General features: G+C 41.2%; 1 protein-coding gene across 2 annotated transcripts in view; it reads right to left on the reverse strand.

The window, feature by feature from the left end:
• Positions 1-243: 243 nt before the first annotated feature.
• LOC115794827 (uncharacterized) overlaps positions 244-19,281 on the reverse strand; it is a 39,070-nt gene continuing 20,032 nt past the window's right edge. Inside the window, exons 14-29 of one of the 2 annotated variants that reach the window (XM_030750486.1) lie at positions 18,962-19,009; positions 18,651-18,694; positions 17,969-18,260; positions 9,772-9,815; positions 8,907-9,192; positions 8,276-8,319; positions 7,424-7,700; positions 6,826-6,875; positions 6,651-6,724; positions 6,305-6,519; positions 5,938-6,191; positions 4,936-5,064; positions 3,963-4,104; positions 3,800-3,829; positions 1,526-1,569; positions 244-1,406 (exon numbers count right to left, since the gene is read on the reverse strand). In XM_030750486.1, the coding sequence (XP_030606346.1) occupies positions 1,116-1,406; positions 1,526-1,569; positions 3,800-3,829; positions 3,963-4,104; positions 4,936-5,064; positions 5,938-6,191; positions 6,305-6,519; positions 6,651-6,724; positions 6,826-6,875; positions 7,424-7,700; positions 8,276-8,319; positions 8,907-9,192; positions 9,772-9,815; positions 17,969-18,260; positions 18,651-18,694; positions 18,962-19,009 (2,264 nt within the window). In that variant the 3' untranslated portion in view covers positions 244-1,115. Of the gene's footprint in view, positions 1,407-1,525; positions 1,570-3,799; positions 3,830-3,962; positions 4,105-4,935; positions 5,065-5,937; positions 6,192-6,304; positions 6,520-6,650; positions 6,743-6,825; positions 6,876-7,423; positions 7,701-8,275; positions 8,320-8,906; positions 9,193-9,771; positions 9,816-17,968; positions 18,261-18,650; positions 18,695-18,961; positions 19,010-19,281 lie in introns of both variants that reach the window. The other variant, XM_030750485.1, reaches the window with a different exon arrangement.

A 19,281-nucleotide genomic window follows, 5' to 3' on the forward strand; every position in this document is an offset into this window, starting at 1 on the left:
CTGTATTTCTCTTTAACTGCTGAGATTTCTGTTTTACTGACTGATGCTGGAAGCCAAATTTCTCCTGTGGGAAAATAAAGACTGAACTAAACAACTCTTCAAAAACTCACAGTGATCGTCCTGCTCAGTGATCTTCATTGTACCTGCTTCATATGCTGTTTTTAGGCCACTTCATTCTATCAAAAGCTTCAACCCTCATATAAACATCAGGGGTATTTATCATAGATTAAAAACTGAATGAGCCTCTGACAGTAAACAGTTATCAGACACTGCTGTTGTTCTTTGGTGCTTTCAAAGGAATATTTTATTGATAAAGAACAAATGTTTTTGTACAGCACTTTTCAGTAACAAGGCGACATGTGAAGTGTTTTGTGTGAGATGTGTAAAAGAATATTTAGAGACAAATGCAGTAAAAAACAAAGATTAAAACAGGATTTTAAAAATATATAATTGTGCAGTTTTTCTCCAAAACAGTATCAAAATGTATCTGTCTGATTAAAATGTGGAAACATCAGCATTTTCAGGTCCATATTTTTATCTTTGGACTTTACTAGAGGAGCTTTGTATGAGTCACAGATCAAAATAATCCCTGATTGTCTTATACTGGGTCTTTTTGAAGCCCCTCATCCTCTCTGAAAGAAGCATGAATTATAGAACTTTAAAAAAAACTGCTTCAAAATCAAAATACTTGGATACACTTGATTACACATTTATATTTCCTGTGATTTTCATCATAGCTGCAGATCCCAGCAGTGTCACATTAATGCAGAAAATATCAGACAAACCTGATCAAAGGTTCAGCTCTATGTCAAATGCACCACCTCAAAATTAGGAATGTTTGTCTAACAAGTCCAAACACACAACCAGAGACACAAATAACAAAGAGTCCTGCAGCCGATGGTCGGACCCACACAGAGTCCAGACCTCAGCATTGTGTTGGAGTCAGCCTGAGAACACATGAAGAGACAGAATAAAGAGGACAGCAGAACTGTGGAGGAGCTTCCTGCTAATAGAAAACAATGAACAGGTAAAGGCTGCGATCACTCACAATTACTACACAGTTAACTATCAAAAAGTATTTTTGATGAAGTAAAATAAATGATGCCATTTTGTTTCTAACTTTTGAGTCCTGAGCTGCTCTCTGACAGCCTCTGCACCAGATCATTCCTCTTAATCTTCTGAAAGATGTTCTTGGTCACCTCCACAGACTTTTCTGTGTACGTCTGCAGCATCAGATCCACCAGGTCACAGGTGGTGGCCTTCTCCAATCGGCTCTTTGGGATACGTGGCAGCCCCATCACAGCATCGCTGCTCCCCAGGAACCACTTGAAATTTTCTAGCTCGTTCTGTGTGAGATCCTCCAACATTCCCAAAAGCTTCTCTCTGTCTGATTGGATCGTTAATGCCTGACAAAATTCAAAGCAGACAAAAAAGTGATGTGATTTGGTAATAACTTTATTTGTAGATGACAGATTAATCCAATTTAATCAGGATTATTAATGAATTCATTATTATTGTTACTTACTGTCTGCATCTGTACAGACAGATGTTCATCCACAGAGTGTTTCTCTGAGGAAGAAAGAAAACAATAAATAATGACAGACTGCCTCGATGTGTGAACTAAATAATGTTTTTCTTTGCTACAAAATAGCGAGTGAAGCAAATGAAATCTTGAATCCATCTGTGAACAAACACTCAGGACATAAAGTGGAAGAAACTTTGCTGACAATCAGAAGAGAGTCTGAGATGGAGATGCTTCAAACATCAGACTCAGACTCAGTCTCAGCATGTACCCAATATTAAAGCCCTGAGATCAGCTTCACAATCAGAAACACTTCATGAGGACTGCTCCGTATTTTTAGTTTGCTGAGGTCACAGGAAGGCGAGTGGGACCGGAGGAGTCTCAGCAGTCTGAACACTTCAGTCCACCTGAGCCCGGTGTTTGCTGTGGATTCTTCTATAGCTCGTCACACCACGTCACTCCACCAGCTGCTCTACACTTATGAACTACACACAGAACAACCATCAAATTCTGCTAAATTCATCCCTCCACTTTGCTTAGTAAAGGACAAAATCTTAAGAAGATCAGGAAGAGAAGTTTCAGTACTAAAATCTGAAAAACTGTCAGCAAAGGCTGAATTTGTATGATCTACTTTATTGTCTAAATATTGCCCCAAACGCTTCAAAAACATCAGTTTTTGATTCTGAGCAGCTTTAACACTTCATCAAGTGAAGCCGGTTCTTGTCACGCTCACTGTTGTGATCCTTGTTTTGGATCAATAGTTTGTATCTTCATGCTTCTGGTGGTTTTTGCTCTTTTCTGTGTTTCCTGCATTTCCACTCTGCATTCTGACTGTTTACATGTGTGAGTTTATTTTTTACTTCCAGTTTCATTTTTAAGGTTAGTTCCTCCTGTAGTTTCTGTGTTTTTACTTCCCTCCTCTGTTCCTTTCCTCCTTTATTCCTCTGTGTGTTTGAGTGTCTGGATAATTGACTGCAATCATTGTGTGAATAAGACTCATCTGTATAAAGATGTTTCAGACTCATAACACTCTGATCAACCATCAATCATTTGTTGTAATCGAGCGCACTGATGGAAAAATGACTTTTAAAAGCAGCTGCAGGCAGTCTGACTGTAATCTGATTACATTTATGTTGACACTTGTTCACAGACTGAGATTCAGTTATTAAATAAATCAAAAACAATATTTTAAACACACAGTGTCTGAACTTTGACATGTTTTCCACTGAAAATCATCTAAATCAGTCTCAGTGGAGGAATCGTACGCTCCATAAGGATCAGCAAACTGTGTCCAGATCAGAGTCCGCTTGCACGGCGGGACAGATCCAAACAGACCAGAAACACAGATTCAGATCCAGTCATTTCCCACCTCATCCTGTTCAAATCCGATTGGGATCATTTAATGTTGGTGTATTTTGTATTTATTTGTATTCCTTATTCAAACTGGATCATCCGTCCAAAATAATACTGAGATATTTCAAATTTATCAAGCCAACATGTAAACAGCTCCTAAAAGCTGAAACATTTCCTTTAACATGTTTGACTTCACTGATCAAACTTTACATTCATTACAGACTTTTTTGCTTTTGTTCAGTTAAATGTGAAACAGTCACTATCACTGAACTCTGTTTGAAACATCTGCTCTGGCTGTAAGAGAGCCATCATCTATCAGTAAAGACTGAATGATATCAATTATGAACAGTTAAACTGGGGAAGATTAAAGCAGAGTTTGTTTTGGTTGTTCAGCCTAACGATCGCCTCCTTCACTAAGAACAAGCTCCAGCAAACAGCGACCAGATACAAGTTCAACAGTCAGAATCAACTCCAGATCTTTCATCTGTTTGTCTGTGGTGAAATAACGAGGGAGCAGACCTCACCTGGCCATCAAACTGCCTGTCACTCAATTGTATTTTAAAATATGGGACTATATATTAAAATGGCTGTAATTCCCAAACAGCTGAAGCTCTGCACTTCAGTCACATCTTGATAGTTTGGCTGGATTCTTAAAATCCACTGTGGTGGTGTTCAGAGGCAAAATTACAAAAATGTTTCACTGTCCAAAAACACAAAATACACAAAACTGCATAATAAGAATCATCGCAGACTCAGCACATTAATGCTGATAATATTTCAGCAGTCCCACCAAAGGACGACAACACTCCAATGAAAACTATTCGACTCAGCTCTGCTCCACTTTAATCAAACTGCAGCATATGTGAGGTTATAATGAGTGAAACACAAAGTTCCTCTTTGTACTCACTAAGTGTAATTTCTTACCTTCAACACGGCCAGATGCTGAATAATCATCTGGAATCAAAAGAAAATATAAATATGATATACTGTGTGTTTTGTGCTACATTCACCACAAAGAGTTAATTTAGACACACAATTATGTTTCACATAATGACAATGTTGTCTTTACTGTTTAATAACCACTGACTTTCATGAATTTTGCACTTCCAAACTGGTTCATGTTCTGGTTCACCATCATTTGAGTCTATGAGGGTAAGGTTGAGTTCTTCCTCTGGATCCTTAATGTACACTTCATAGAAGTTCAGGCTGTTATATCTGAAGGTTAACTCCTGTGGAAAAAATTCATAAAATTACATAAATAAATGTGCAAAATACCCCACATGTATACATATATAGTGGAGAAGCAGCTCTGCTCTCTTCATATATATTTGTCATTGTTTTTTATCCTGGATTTATCTGTGTCACCTGTTCACTCTCTCTGATACTGTCTCTGCAGCAGCAGCACTCATTCACTCAGTTTTGTGCAGAAGAAAAATGAAATAAAGCTTCAAACACGTCTTTTTGTGTGTGTGAGCAGAGCCTAATACATGTTATCATCACTGAGCCACAAACAGCTGGATGGCTGTGGCTTGGTTGGTAGAGCAGGTCACCTGCCACCAGGTTGGTGGTTCGATTACCGGCTGCTCCGGGCTGCATAATGGGCAAGATACTGAACCCCAAGTTGCTCTCCCGCGCAAGTACTGGAGTGTGAATGTTAAATAATAAGCACTTAGATTAGTTACACATGTTGTATAAGCACTTTGAATGCTCAATTAAAGTAAAAAAGTGCTATATAAGAACTAGTCCATTTAGCATTTACAGCCGGCTGTGATGAACTTCCTTCATAGTACACCTCCCTCAGAGCCTACGGCCATCTTCTATATACAGTCTATGCTAATGAGCAAACTTGGAATGCATCAAATTCATGGAGTCCTTGTTTGCTATCTGCTCAGGATCAAGTGGTCATGTCTGTGATCAAAACAGCAGCATGTGTCCTTAACTAGCCTTCAGACATGACTGCACATGTATGTTTCAGAGTACAGGTGCATCTAAGCCTACAGTGAGGGCTTAAATCTTGTTAGCAGGAAGGTTTCATCCAGCACAAATGTTACAAACTTTACCTCTGGTTGGATTTCTGCTGTTTCCATGTCGGCTCTGAGGCTGAAAGCACGCTCAGTTTGCAGGTATCTGTCTGGGTGTGGCTTTTTGAGCCTTTTGTATCCATCTGAGGTCTCATCCTTGTTTATTCTCTGTTTAACAAAAAAGGCAAGTTTATCAGTTTAATGTGATTTTTTTTATGGTGTTTACACTTGTTTGTGAAGCTCTGTGAAATACATTCTTTTCACGATAACCTTATTCATGTTTTTTAATTGAAAGATGTTTTTGAATATAATGTCAATATATTGAAGTTGAAGGTAACGCTGTGGCTCCAGCTGCTCAGTGTGTCTCTCTCCTACAAACTCAGACTCTGGTCCTGATTATATTTCAGTATTCTGTAAACCTGAAGTGAGTCATGTTCACATGTTGCAATAAATATTTGTATGTTTGTATCACTTTGTGCTTTGTCTGCTTCTGTTCTCTGTTGTAAAGATATCTGAGACTTTTTGGAGTCTCGAGGTCCTGCTGACCTTTCAGTTTCATTTATAAATGCTTCATAAGGCACAGATGGTCCTCACTGTAGATGAGCTCACACAGAAGACTAAATTAATAACCAGTAACTGTCTGAATTAACCATGAGTTACAATAATTAACAAGCATTTATAAAACCTCTGTTAATGCACTCACTAATTAGTGCATATCTTAATCATCATGTACAAGTAATCATTTAATTAGACCTTCTAACCGATACATGAACCATTAACAGCTCATAAATAACTTGTTTGAATTTCATGTAATATTTTGTGTAGAAATTTTTAATCCATTATTTATAAAGTATTTAAATGCTGTCATTAAACATATTAAAATATGAGCTTATTAATGAAGAATAAAGCATTTAGAACTCTGTTTATAAATTACACACGAATGGCTACTAAAATAAATGGTTTATAAATGAACTGAGTGTTTACTTTTATCTTACTAATGTGGTTATTAAAAAGTGTTACCACACTGAGATACTCAGTTACCTGTTCCAGAGCAGGATCCTGTCGGATTGGATAAACGTGGAGTTTAAGGAATGATGTGTTGGGTTTATAGTACATCAGCATAAAACAGCTGATTTTCAAAGGAAAGAAGAAACTTATCAGAGCTCCAATTAGAGAGAAATTTGGCTCCATTAACTTGACATGTGATGGTGTGACCTCAGACACTTTCTCCACAACATCTCCACAGTCATCTATGTGAAGGACTGCAAACTTGTCCAGTATGTCAGGGATGTCATCTGCATGAGAACACAACAACACACACTGAGTGAGATGAACAGATTCTAACAGTTTGTGCACTCACTGTCACAAATTTGAAACATCTGAAATGATTTCCTTCATGTCCTCTTACCTGTGCAGATCCAGTGTGGCAGGTGAACTTCATTTAGCTTCCCAGCAGTGACTGTGACGTCCATCAGGGGACCTGCAGGTATGTATCCTCTGCTTTCCATCCTCTCCATGTGTCCCTCCCAAGAACCAAACTGGTACTGAAAGCTGGCCTTTACCTTACAGACCCAGCGCAAACCAGAGACACTGCATTCAAAGTGTCCTGCTTCAGACTGAAGGCTAACATGGGAATCAAATATATGTTCATGAAGGGACACAACAGAGTGAATATGAATAGCTGTGCTGAATTTATTTGATGCTAACAGAAAGATTGAATTTACTGTGCTGCAGGATTCAGGAAGTTAATTTACCTGTAAGTTGGAGCCTCGTCTGCATCTGTACCGTTCACCTCAGGTTCAAGTTTAGTCCAGTCACTGGAGTTCTGCTGCAGAGGGCACTCACTCTAGGAAATATGTACATAACTTTATTTTTGTAACATCACATAAATAAAAACAAATAAACTTTAGGATGAGTGTGAGGGATTACCATCACACTTCCACAATCCTCAGACTCTGAACTTCCTCCAGTTTCTCGTCCTTGTTGAAACACAGATCATGCAAATCAATGATGTTATGCTGACATATAAAATCATGCTCTAACTGTCCACATGTTTTGCTGCTTGATCACTTTGTGCTGTGCAGTGCTGCTCAAACATGAGAGCAACATGTTCAGCAGGACGTGCAGCTGACAGAAGTCTAAGTTGAAGAAAAACAAGATTAATGACAAAAACACAGAAAAAGTCAGATAACTTGTTTTTGATCACTTCTACAGACTACAGTGAAAAACTGCAGTACTGGACAAAATCAGCTGTGGATATGAAAACTCAGAGACCCACCAAACTCGTTGGTAAATCATCTGAGCACCAAAGGTCATGACAATCAGCCAACAGTCTGAAATATTTTTTTGGAAATGAAAATGTCAACCTGCTGGTGGTACGAGAGGAAAAGTCCAGACTAACTAAAATCACCGGGATTCATCCTGTGGGGACCATCAATGTCTGACTGAATTTCATGGAAGCTGTAACAATAAAATTTAACAGACCACGCTCTGCAGACCACATTTATTTTGTTTTGATGGAACTTACCTTTGAGTCCTGAGCTGCTCTCTGACAGCCTCTGCACCAGATCAGTTCTCTTCAAGTCTGTTAAAACCTCCATGATCACCTCCACAGACTGATGACCAAGTTCATCCACCATCTGATTCACTAGTTCTTCTGCCGTGTTTCTATAGGTCTGTATTCGTGGCAGGCCCATCTTGAAGCACGTGAGCTTCAGAAACAGACTGAATTTTTTGAGATCCTCAAATCTCAAATCCTTCAGTGTTTCAAAGAGAATCTGTCTCACAGCTTCCAGCTCTTCTTCCTGAAAGATCCAAAGGATTTGTTAATCAGCTGTGGAATTTCTCTGTTTGGAGATTTAAAGATTTCTTTCTTTGAATTTTCTCAGAGTCACTGTAGTAGATGTATCAAATATTAATGAAAACATATCTTCATTAATATTTATATTTTTCAGAAGGATCACTCAAACACAGCTGGTAATATCTGTGGTACTGATGATATGAATATTTGCAGATGTATCTGCAAAACTTTAGTAACAAAACACAAAATGTTTTTATTTCTCTGGCAGAAAGTTTGTTTTTATTGTAAAACATGAAAAAAATAGAATGAGTGAATGAACTATAAACTTTTGATTTTAAAGAGTTTTAAAGACAAACAAATATCTAACATGACATTTCCTGATTTCATCTTCAGCAGTAGATCACTCATTCTGTCATCAGTGGTGGATAACATTATTGCTGCAGAGCTCCACATTAACACTGTGAGAACCATCCAGTTTAAAGATGGTTTGTCTGTTTCATCATGTTTAATGTTCAAGATGAGGAGGATTTACAACCTGAATCTACTGAATGAAGCTGAGTTGTGTAAAGTCACACTCACTCTCTTCAACAGTGCAGCTTCATCTTCATCCACAGAGAGTTTCTCTGAGGAGAAAAGACATTTCAAATGAACTCTGAGGATTCAAATCTCATCACACATCCAATCAGAGTCAACTTTAAGAAGACACACAGCACAATGACACAGAACCCAATATAAAAACTGTCCATCCACTCATCATCTAATAAACTAGTGGAAAGTTGGAGTCTATCTTAGAGGTAACAGGGAGAGAGACCGTACACCTGTCCATCATGGGTAATAAACAAAGAGAGACAGAATCATTGACACCTACAGCTAACTGATAACCACCAATAAACCCAACCAGCATGTCTTTGGACTGGAAACCAGAGCACTCTGAGGAAAAGCATGCAGGCACAGGGAGAACATGCAAACTCCACACACAAAGGTTCCAGCCAACCAGGAGGCTCAAACACAGAACCTTCATGCTGTGAGGTGACAGTGCTAACCACTGCACCACCATGCCACCACCAACACAAAAACCTGCAACAGTCATCAGGATTTATTGGTCATCTGATGAAATCAATAAATCAGATCAGTTATTGATCTCAGATTTCAGAGATTTTACATTGTTGATGACACAGAGTTTACACTCATGCAGCTTTGTTGGTCTTACCTCTGGATCCTGAGCTGCTCTCTGATAACTTCTGTATCAGATCAGTCCTCTTCATGTACACGAAAACCTTCCTGGTCGCCTCCACAGACCGCTGACCAAGTTCATCCACCATCAGATCCACAAACTCTGCTCTGACTGATGATGATTCAAACCTCCATGAGGAATATGATAGATTCTTCTGAGGAAAAATCATCTGTAGGAACCTCTGAAATTTCTTGAACTCCTCTTTGCTCAAATCATTCAGAGTTCCTAAAAGCAGATGTTTAACAGCTGCCATTGTTGCCACCTGGAACAGTCAGTACATTCATGGGTCAGAAGTTTATTCATATATTTAGCCAAACATGGGCTGTTATATTGATTACAGCATGTTTATCAGAACTGTGAAGAAAGCACAAACCAGTGATCCTCTTTATGATTTTGAATCGTGTTTATTTACAGGCTGCAGTTCTTCTCACCTACTGTGCAGCTAAAAACTGAAAAATATCACTCAACACTATTTCCATGATTTCAGGTTTCAGATGATCTTTAAATCTTTATCAAATATTTTAAGCACAATAAAGTTGAATCTTTAATCTCAGAGTGGTTGATCTTTTCAGATTTCTCTGTCCTGTTGAAGAGAACAGTCAGGACAAATGTACATGCTGACATTTCCTCAGCTCATCCTCAGTGGTAAAGACATCCTGACATTAGTGTTGGATCAAATTACTGCTGAAGGACTCAAACTGAAGGAAGCTTCAGTTTCTCACAAACATCCAGCATAAATCATGAGAAAATGATGGAAATGAGAGCAGATGATACTTCAGTACTCTGACTTTCAGCCTGCATCTGCTGTCTTGTACTGAATCAGAGATGTGACATGACTCACTGTGTGGATCAGTGCAGAGTGTCGATCATCCACAGAGTGTTTCTCTGAGGACAAAAGTGGGAAAAGTGACTCATGACAAACACATTTAACAACTGACTGACAATTATTCAGGAAATATGACTTTGTAAAAATGTACAATATGCAAAATGACACTTAAACCTCCTCAGCAATAATAAACAGTATGAAGGAGTCACTTTCTCTCCTTCTCCCAAAGTATTACAAATATTATTATTTATTATATAAAAGAAGAAGACGTTACTTAGAAGCTTCTGAGACGTGTCATTCAATTCAATTCAATTCAATTCAATTTTATTTATATAGCGCCAAATCACAACAAACTGTCGCCTCAAGGCGCTTTGTATTGTGGGTAAAGACCCTACAATAATACAGAGAAAACCCAACAGTCAAAACGACCCCCTATGAGCAAGCACTTGGCGACAGTGGAAAGGAAAAACTCCCTTTTAACAGGAAGAAACCTCCAGCAGAACCAGGCTCAGGGAGGGGCAGTCATCTGCCGCGACCGGTTGGGCTGAGGGGAGAGAAAGACATGCTGTGGAAGAGAGCCAGAGATTAATATCAATTAATGATTAAATGCAGAGTGGAGTATAAACAAAGTAAATAAGGTGAATGAGAAACAGTGCATTATGTGAACCCCCCAGCAGACTAGGCCTATAGCAGCATAACTAAGGGATGGTTCAGGGTCACCTGATCCAGCCCTAACTATAAGCTTTATCATAAAGGAAAGTTTTAAGCCTAATCTTAAAAATAGAGAGGGTGTCTGTCTCCCGGATCCAAGCTGGAAGCTGGTTCCACAGAAGAGGCGCCTGAAAGCTGATGGCTCTGCCTCCCATTCTACTCTTAAGTATCCTAGGAACCACAAGTAAGCCAGCAGTCTGAGAGCGAAGTGCTCTATTGGGGTGATATGGTACTATGAGGTTATTGAGATAAGATGGTGCCTGATTATTCAAGACCTTGTATGTGAGGAGAAGAATTTGAAATTCTATTCTAGATTTAACAGGGAGCCAATGAAGAGAAGCCAATATGGGAGAAATATGCTCTCTCTTTCTAGTCCCTGTCAGTACTCTAGCTGCAGCATTTTGGATCAGCTGAAGGCTTTTCAGGGAGCTTTTAGGACAGCCTGATAATAATGAATTACAATAATCCAGCCTAGAAGTAATAAATGCATGAATGAGCTTTTCAGCATCACTCTGAGAAAGGATGTTTCTAATTTTAGAAATATTGCGCAAATGCAAAAAAGCGGTCCTACATATTTGTTTAATATGTGCATTGAAGGACATATCCTGGTCAAAAATAACTCCAAGATTTCTCACAGTGTTACTGGAGGCCAAAGTAATGCCATCCAGAGTAAGTATCTGGTTAGACACCATGTTTCTAAGATTTGTGGGGCAGAGAACAAGAATTTCAGTTTTATCTGAATTTAGAAGCAGGAAATTAGAGGTCATCCAGGCCTTAATATCTTTAAGACATTCCTGCAGTTTAACTAATTGATGTGTGTCATCTGGCTTCATTGATAGGTAAAGCTGAGTATCATCTGCATAACAATGAAAATTGATGCAGTGCTTTCTAATAATACTGCCTAAGGGAAGCATGTATAATGTAAATAAAATTGGTCCTAGCACAGAACCCTGTGGAACTCCATAATTAACCTTAGTGTGTGAAGAAGACTCCCCATTTACATGAACAAATTGGAGTCTATGAGATAAATATGATTCAAACCACTGCAGTGCAGTACCTTTAATACCTATAGCAAGCTCTAATCTCTGTAATAAAATGTTATGGTCAACAGTATCAAAAGCTGCACTGAGGTCCAACAGGACAAGAACAGAGATGAGTCCACTGTCAGAGGCTGTAAGAAGATCATTTGTAACCTTCACTAATGCTGTTTCTGTACTGTGATGATTTCTGAAACCTGACTGAAACTCTTCAAATAAACCGTTCCTCTGCAGATGATCAGTTAGCTGTTTTACAACTACTCTTTCAAGAATCTTTGAGAGAAAAGGAAGGTTGGAGATTGGCCTATAATTAGCTAAGACAGCTGGGTCAAGTGATGGCTTTTTAAGTAGAGGTTTAATTACAGCCACCTTGAAGGTCTGTGGTACATAGCCAACTAATAAAGACTGATTGATCATTTTTAAGATTGAAGCATCAATAATTGGAAAGACTTCTTTGAACAGTCTAGTAGGAATGGGATCTAACAAACATGTTGCTGGTTTGGAGGAAGTAACTATTGAAGTTAACTCTGAAAGATCAACTGGAGCAAAAGAGTCTAAACAAATACTAGCAGTGCTGAAAGCAGCCGAACATGAAGAATAATCTTTGAGATGGTTATGAATAATTTTTTCTCTAATGTCTAAAATTTTATTTGTAAGGAAATCCATGAAGTCACTACTAGTTAACGTGAAAGGAATACTCGGCTCTACAGAGCTCTGACTCTTTGTCAGCCTGGCTACAGTGCTGAAAAGAAACCTGGGGTTGTTCTTATTTTCTTCAATTAATGATGAATAGTAAGATGTCCTAGCTTTACGGAGGGCTTTTTTTATAGAGCAACAAACTCTTTTTCCAGGCTAGATGAGCATCTTCTAATTTAGTGAGACGCCATTCCCTCTCCAGCTTTCGGGTTATCTGCTTTAAGCTGTGCGTTTGTGAATTATACCACGGAGTCAGGCAATTCTGATTTGAAGCTTTCCTTTTCAGAGGAGCCACAGTATCCAAAGTTATACGCAGTGAGGATGTAAAACTATTGACGAGATAATCGACCTCACTGGGAGCAGAGTTTAGGTAGCTGCTCTGCACTGTGTTGGCACATGGCACTGAAGAGCATAACAATGAAGGAATTAGATCCTTAAACTTAGTTACAGCACTTTCAGAAAGACTTCTACTGTAATAAAACTTATTCCCCACTGCTGTGTAATCCATTAAAGTAAATGTAAATGTTACTAAGAAATGATCAGACAGGAGGGGGCTTTCAGGGAATACTGTTAAGTCTTCAGTTTCTATGCCATATGTTAGGACAAGATCCAGAGTATGATTAAAGTGGTGGGTGGGCTCCTTTACATTGTGAGAGAAGCCAATTGAATCTAACAATAGATTAAATGCAGTGTTGAGGCTGTCATTCTCAGCATCTACATGGATGTTAAAATCACCCACTATAATTATTTTATCTGAACTGAGCACTAAATCAGATAAAAAGTCTGAGAAATCAGACAGAAACTCTGAGTAAGGATCAGGTGGACGATAGATAATAACAAATAAAACAGGTTTTTGATTTTCCCAATTAGGATGGACCAGACTAAGAGTCAGGCTTTCAAAAGAATGAAAACTTTGTCTGGGTCTTTGATTAATTAATAAGCTGGAATTGAAGATTGCAGCTACTCCTCCTCCTCGACCTGTGCTTCGAGCATTCTGACAGTTACTGTGACTCGGGGGTGTTGATTCATTTAAACTAACATATTCATCCTGCTGTAACCAGGTTTCTGTAAGGCAGAATAAATCAATACGTTGATCAATTATTAAATCATTTACTAATAGGGACTTGGAAGAGAGAGACCTAATGTTTAACAATCCACATTTAATTGTTTTATTTTTTGGTGCAGTTGATGAAGCTGTATTATTTATTGTTTTTGAATTTTTATGCTTAAATTGTTTTTTGCTGATTTTAGCTTTGTTTTTTGGTGGTCTGGGAGCAGGCACCGACTCTATGGGGATGGGGTTTTGGGGGGATGGCAGGAGGAGAGAAGCTGCAGAGAGGCCTGTAAGACTGCAACTCTGCTTCCTGGTCTCAACCCTGGGTAGTCAGTTTTTAGGAGGGTTAATAAATTTGGCCAGATTTCTAGAAATGAGAGCTGCTCTATCCAAAGTGGGATGGATGCCGTCTCTCCTAACAAGACCAGGTTTTCCCCAGAAACTTTGCCAATTTTCATTCAAGATGGCGGCGCGCATAGTCGCAGCGGCTCAGTGCTCTCCTTTTCGGTGCTCTGTGAAATTGTGTATGTTGTTATGTGTGCTTCAACTGTGGCTCAACACATCACCATTATGTCGGGCGGACATTATAACATACAGACGGCACGAACTCCTACATATAGGAGCACAAAGTGAGCAGGCGGTTACGGCTGACTTCCTCCACTCTCACAACATCCCGGTGGACATCGCCAGACCACCTGGCTCTTTGTGGTTCATCATCCCTGTGAGGGGGGGTCGCAGACGGAGACGGCGCAGAGAAAGGAGGCAGAAAAGAGGCGGCAGAGCCGGCGTTTTGGAGCGGCTACGTAAACGGCCTCATAGACCTCCGTTACCCAGTGTTTTCCTCGCCAATGTAAGATCACTCCCGAATAAAATGGATGAGTTGAGACTGCTGGTGGCTACAAACAGGACCGTGAAGGACTGCTGCGTTTTGCTCTTCACTGAGACCTGGCTTCATTCATCCATTCCTGATGCAGCCATCGAGCTAGCCGGCAGGACAACGCACCGGCATGACAGAATGCGGACCTCCGGTAAGAGCAGAGGAGGGGGTGTGTGCTTGTATGTAAACAACAGCTGGTGTACAGACAGTATGACTGTGAACAGCCACTGCTCTCCGGACCTGGAGTACATGACTGTTAAATGCAGGCCCATCTATCTGCCCCGTGAGTTTACAGCTGTTTTGATCACTGTTGTTTATCTTCCCCCTGATGCTAATGCTAACTCGGCTGTTAGTCTCTTACATGACACGGTTTGCAGTCAACAGAGCAGATATCCTGAGGCTGTACACATCATTGCAGGAGACTTTAACCATGTCGATTTAAAGACTGTTCTACCCAAGTTCCATCAGCATGTTAAATGCCCTACAAGAGGGAACAACACACTGGATAAAGTCTACTCTAACATCAAGCTGGGTTTCAGGGCTGTGCCACTGCCACATCTGGGCCAGTCAGACCATCTGTCCCTGCTTATGATTCCAGCATACACCCCCCTCAGCAAAACTGCTCTTTCTACATCTAAGACTGTTCAGACCTGGCCTGAAGGTGCCTCTCAACAGCTGCAGGACTGCTTTGAAACAACTGACTGGGACGTATTCAAGCACCAGGACCTGGAGCAGTACACCTCGGCTGTTCTGGACTACATCAAGTTCTGCACCGACACTGTAACTGTGGACAAGAATATCCGGGTTTTTCCAAATAGAAAGCCATGGATGAATGGAAAGGTGCAGAGCTTACTCAGAGAAAGGAACATCGCCTTCAGAGCTGGTGATGGGGCGCTTTACAGCGCTGCCAGAGCCAACCTGAAGAGGGGCATCAGGGAGGCCAAGGCTGTGTATAAGAGGAGGATTGAGGACTGTTTCCAGAGCCACGACTTCAGGCAGGTGTGGCAAGGGGTTCGGCATATTTTGAACTACAAACCCAGCCTGTTAGTTGATCAGCGTAACATCAATCTGGCAGAGGAGCTGAACAGCTTCTTTGCACGCTTTGAGGTACAGCAATCAGAGACAGCCATCCAACATCCCTCAGCAGGCAGCAGCAGCATCCTCAGGCTGCAAGAGCAAGAGGTGAGGCGTATGCTGGAAACTGTGAACCCCAGGAAAGCTGTGGGGCCCGATGGTGTCTCTGGACGGATACTGAAGGTCTGTGCGGCTCAGCTGGCTGGTATTTTTACCAGCATTTTTAACCAGTCCCTGAGCCAGGCTGCTGTCCCTTCCTGCCTGAAGTCCTCCATTATCGTCCCCATCCCCAAGAAGAACACTATCAGAGGTTTGAATGACTACAGGCCAGTAGCACTAACACCAATTGTTATGAAGTGCTTTGAAAAGCTTGTCCGGGCTCACGTCATCTCCAGTCTCTCTCCCAGACTAGACCCCCACCAGTTTGCCTACAGAGCCAACCGGTCCACAGAGGACGCCATTGCCACGGCCCTCCACTCTGCCTTCTCTCACCTGGAGCAGGGGGGGAACTACGCTCGGCTGCTCTTTGTGGACTTCAGCTCGGCGTTTAACACCATCCTTCCTGGCAGACTGGTGACTAAACTGTCAGATCTGGGGATACCACGCTCCACCTGTCTTTGGATCAAGGACTTCCTGACAGACCGTTCCCAGAGGGTAAGAGTAGGTCCCCACCTCTCTTCAGCCATCAGCCTCAGCACCGGCTCTCCACAGGGCTGTGTGCTGAGTCCCCTACTCTTCACCCTCTACACACATGACTGCACCTCCATACATGCCAGTAACTGCATCATTAAGTTTGCGGATGACACCACTGTGGTGGGGCTCATATCAGGCGGGGATGAGTCAGCATACCGGGACGAGGTGCAGCGGCTGTCAAGGTGGTGCAGTGAGAATAACTTGATCCTGAACACCACTAAGACAAAGGAGATGGTAGTAGACTTTAGGAGGACAACACATGTCATTCAACCTCTGTTCATCGAGGGGGATGAAGTGGAGCTGGTTTCAGATTTTAGGTTCCTGGGAGTACATCTGCAGGATGATTTGACCTGGAGTATCAATACGACCAGCATTGTCAGGAAGGCCCAACAGAGACTGCATTTCCTGAGGGTTCTTAGGAGCAACTATCTGACCCAGAATCTGCTGGTGTCCTTCTACCGTTGCTGTGTAGAGAGCATCCTGACCTACTGTCTGTGCGTGTGGTTCAACAGCTGCACAGCAGCAGACAGGAAAACACTCCAGCGAATCATCAACACGGCTCAAAAGATCATAGGCTGTCCCCTGCCCTCCCTCCAGGAACTGTTCAATGCCTGCTGCCAGAGGAGGGCACAGAACATCCTCCAGGACCCCTCACACCCTGGACACTCCTTGTTTCAGCTACTGCCATCAGGCAGACGTTTCAGGACAATGAAGGCCAGAACAAACAGACTGAGGAACAGCTTTTATGCCAGGGCTATCATTGAACTGAACTCTGTGTGGTTTGGACAGTGATGTGGGGTGGTAGTGCTGACTGTGTGCGTGCGTTGGTGTGTGTATTGGGGCTAGATTCGTCTTAATTTACTATTGTGCACTGTATTTTAGTAATCATTTTTATCACTCATATTTTTATTATTTTATTATTTATTGTCTGAGGCACCTAGAAAGGAATGCATTTTAAATTTCGTTGTGCAACTTCTGTGTACAATGACAATAAAGATTCTGATTCAATTATCTATGAAGCCCACGTCATTTTTTGGACACCACTCAGACAGCCAGCGATTCAAGGAGAACATGCGGCTAAACATGTGGCTCCTGGTCTGATTGGGGAGGGGCCCAGAGAAAACTACAGAGTCCGACATTGTTTTTGCAAAGTTACACACCGAGTCAATATTAATTTTAGTGACCTCCGATTGGCGTAACCGGGTGTCATTACTGCCGACGTGAATAACGATCTTACCAAATCTACGATTAGCCTTAGCCAGCAGTTTCAAATTTCCATGAATGTCGCCTGCTCTGGCCCCTGGAAGACATTTGACTATGGTCGCCGGTGTCTCTAGCTTCACGTTTCTCAAAACAGAGTCGCCAATAACCAGAGTTTGTTCCTCGGTGGGTGTGTCGCCGAGTGGAGAAAAACAGTTAGAGACGTGAACAGGTTGGTGGTGTACCCGGGGCTTCTGCTTAGGACTACGCTTCCTCCTCACCGTCACCCAGCCGGCCTGTTTTCCCTGCTGCTCGGGATCTGCTGGGGGGGAGCTAACGGCGGCTAAGCTACCATGGTCCGCACCCGCTACAGGGGCCTGGCTAGATGTAGGATTTTCCAGGGTGCGGAGCCGAGTCTCCAATTCAGAAAGCCTGGCCTCAAGAGCTACAAACAGACTACATTTATTACAAGTACCGTTACTACTAAAGGAGGCCGAGGAGTAACTAAACATGTGACACCCAGAGCAGGAAAGTGCAGGAGAGACAGGAGAAGAAGCCATGCTGGTAGTGAGTCGGCTAAGGGCTAAGCTACTAGCTGAGCTAAGCTAGCGAATTTCTAAAAACAAATAAAGTGAGTAATGTGAATACAGGTGATTCAGCAAAGAGTATGCTATTTAAAGTAGGTGAAGATTACACTAAAATATGTTATTATCCAGATAAATCGAGTTATACAGATATAACAGCTAACAGACAGGAAAACACTGTGCTCCGAAACAGGAACAGGAAGTGATACAATACCGCAGTGAGAGCCAACACCAAGTGATAAAAACAGTTTTATGATTTTAATGAGTTTTGTTTTTATTGTCTTACTTCTAGGCAGTGAGCTGCAGTCTGACAGCCTCTGAGCCAGATCAGTCCTCTTCATCTCCTTTAAAACCTCCATGGTCTTCTCCACTGACTGTTGGCCGTAAGTCTGCACCATTACAAACACTGTGTCCTGCAGGTCTGCCATCATGTACAGCATCAATGGGAAGCCTGAGTCATATTTGTTTCTGTGATGATGAATTTCAAACAGGACCTGCGTGAACTCTCTGAGCTCCTGGTCATTCAGAGCAGCCAGAGTTTCCAAAAGCAGCTCAATAACAGACTCCATCGTTTCTACCTGCAAAATTCAAAGAAAATCTTCATGAGATAAATGTGTAATTCCTCAGTTGGTTTCAGGTTTTCTGTTTACATTCATCAACACTTTAGAAATGTACATGTGTTTCAGTTCCATCAGCCATCACATCAGGTAATGATGTCATTGGTCATATTTGTCAGAATGATCACAAACTCCTGATTATTGATTATTCTGCTTCTGTTAACAAGTTCAGGACTTTTTGATCTACTGAAGACCGACCTCACTGGACAGCCTGAAGCTCTGACATTTCTGCTTTTACACTGAAAATCAAATCAAATGAGTTTTTATCTGTTTTCTATTGTAGATTTCTAACGTGCATTTGTTCAGTGAAAGCTGCATCATTTGAAGTCAGACAGATGTGACGTTACTCACTTGGTGGATCAGTGCAGGCCAACGTTCATCCTCAGAGTGTTTCTCTGAGAGAAAAGAAATATTAAAAGCTTCATTCATGACTGATTTAACATTAGCATTAATAATCAGACCCTTTTTAATAACTGACACTTTATTTAATCCTAATTATCTTTGTAAGCTCAATTGATAACATTACACTTGTCAACATAAAGTCACATTTGCCATCAATGGAAAACTATCAAACTCTGAGGAAATGATCCAGTTCAGTTTCACTCAATAATTTTATATTAATGACTTTACTGTTTAAATGTATTGATTTTCAGGGCACTGACCTCTCTCTGTGTCCTCCACATCAAATCCTTCAGCTGATGTTCCTGCAGCTGCAACACATTGAATCCAAACTGTAACTACATAATACACACACTGTGTGTGTCCTTTATGTGAGCTCATCCTGAGTGTAACACTGAGTCCTGACAATAAAAAGCTTTAATATTTCAGTCTCAGCTGTGCTGACTGAAGGCAGGAGGAGGCCATAGTTACACAATCACAGAGAAATCACTGCAAAGACTTTTTAATAATCTACCTCATACAGGTCGTCTGTCTGTCTCCATAGTGGAGTTTAAGTCCAGTCAAAGCTGCACATAAAGAACCA

Source organism: Archocentrus centrarchus, chromosome 16 (genome assembly GCF_007364275.1).
Source record: "Archocentrus centrarchus isolate MPI-CPG fArcCen1 chromosome 16, fArcCen1, whole genome shotgun sequence".
In the NCBI taxonomy this organism is placed as follows: Eukaryota; Metazoa; Chordata; class Actinopteri; order Cichliformes; family Cichlidae; genus Archocentrus; species Archocentrus centrarchus.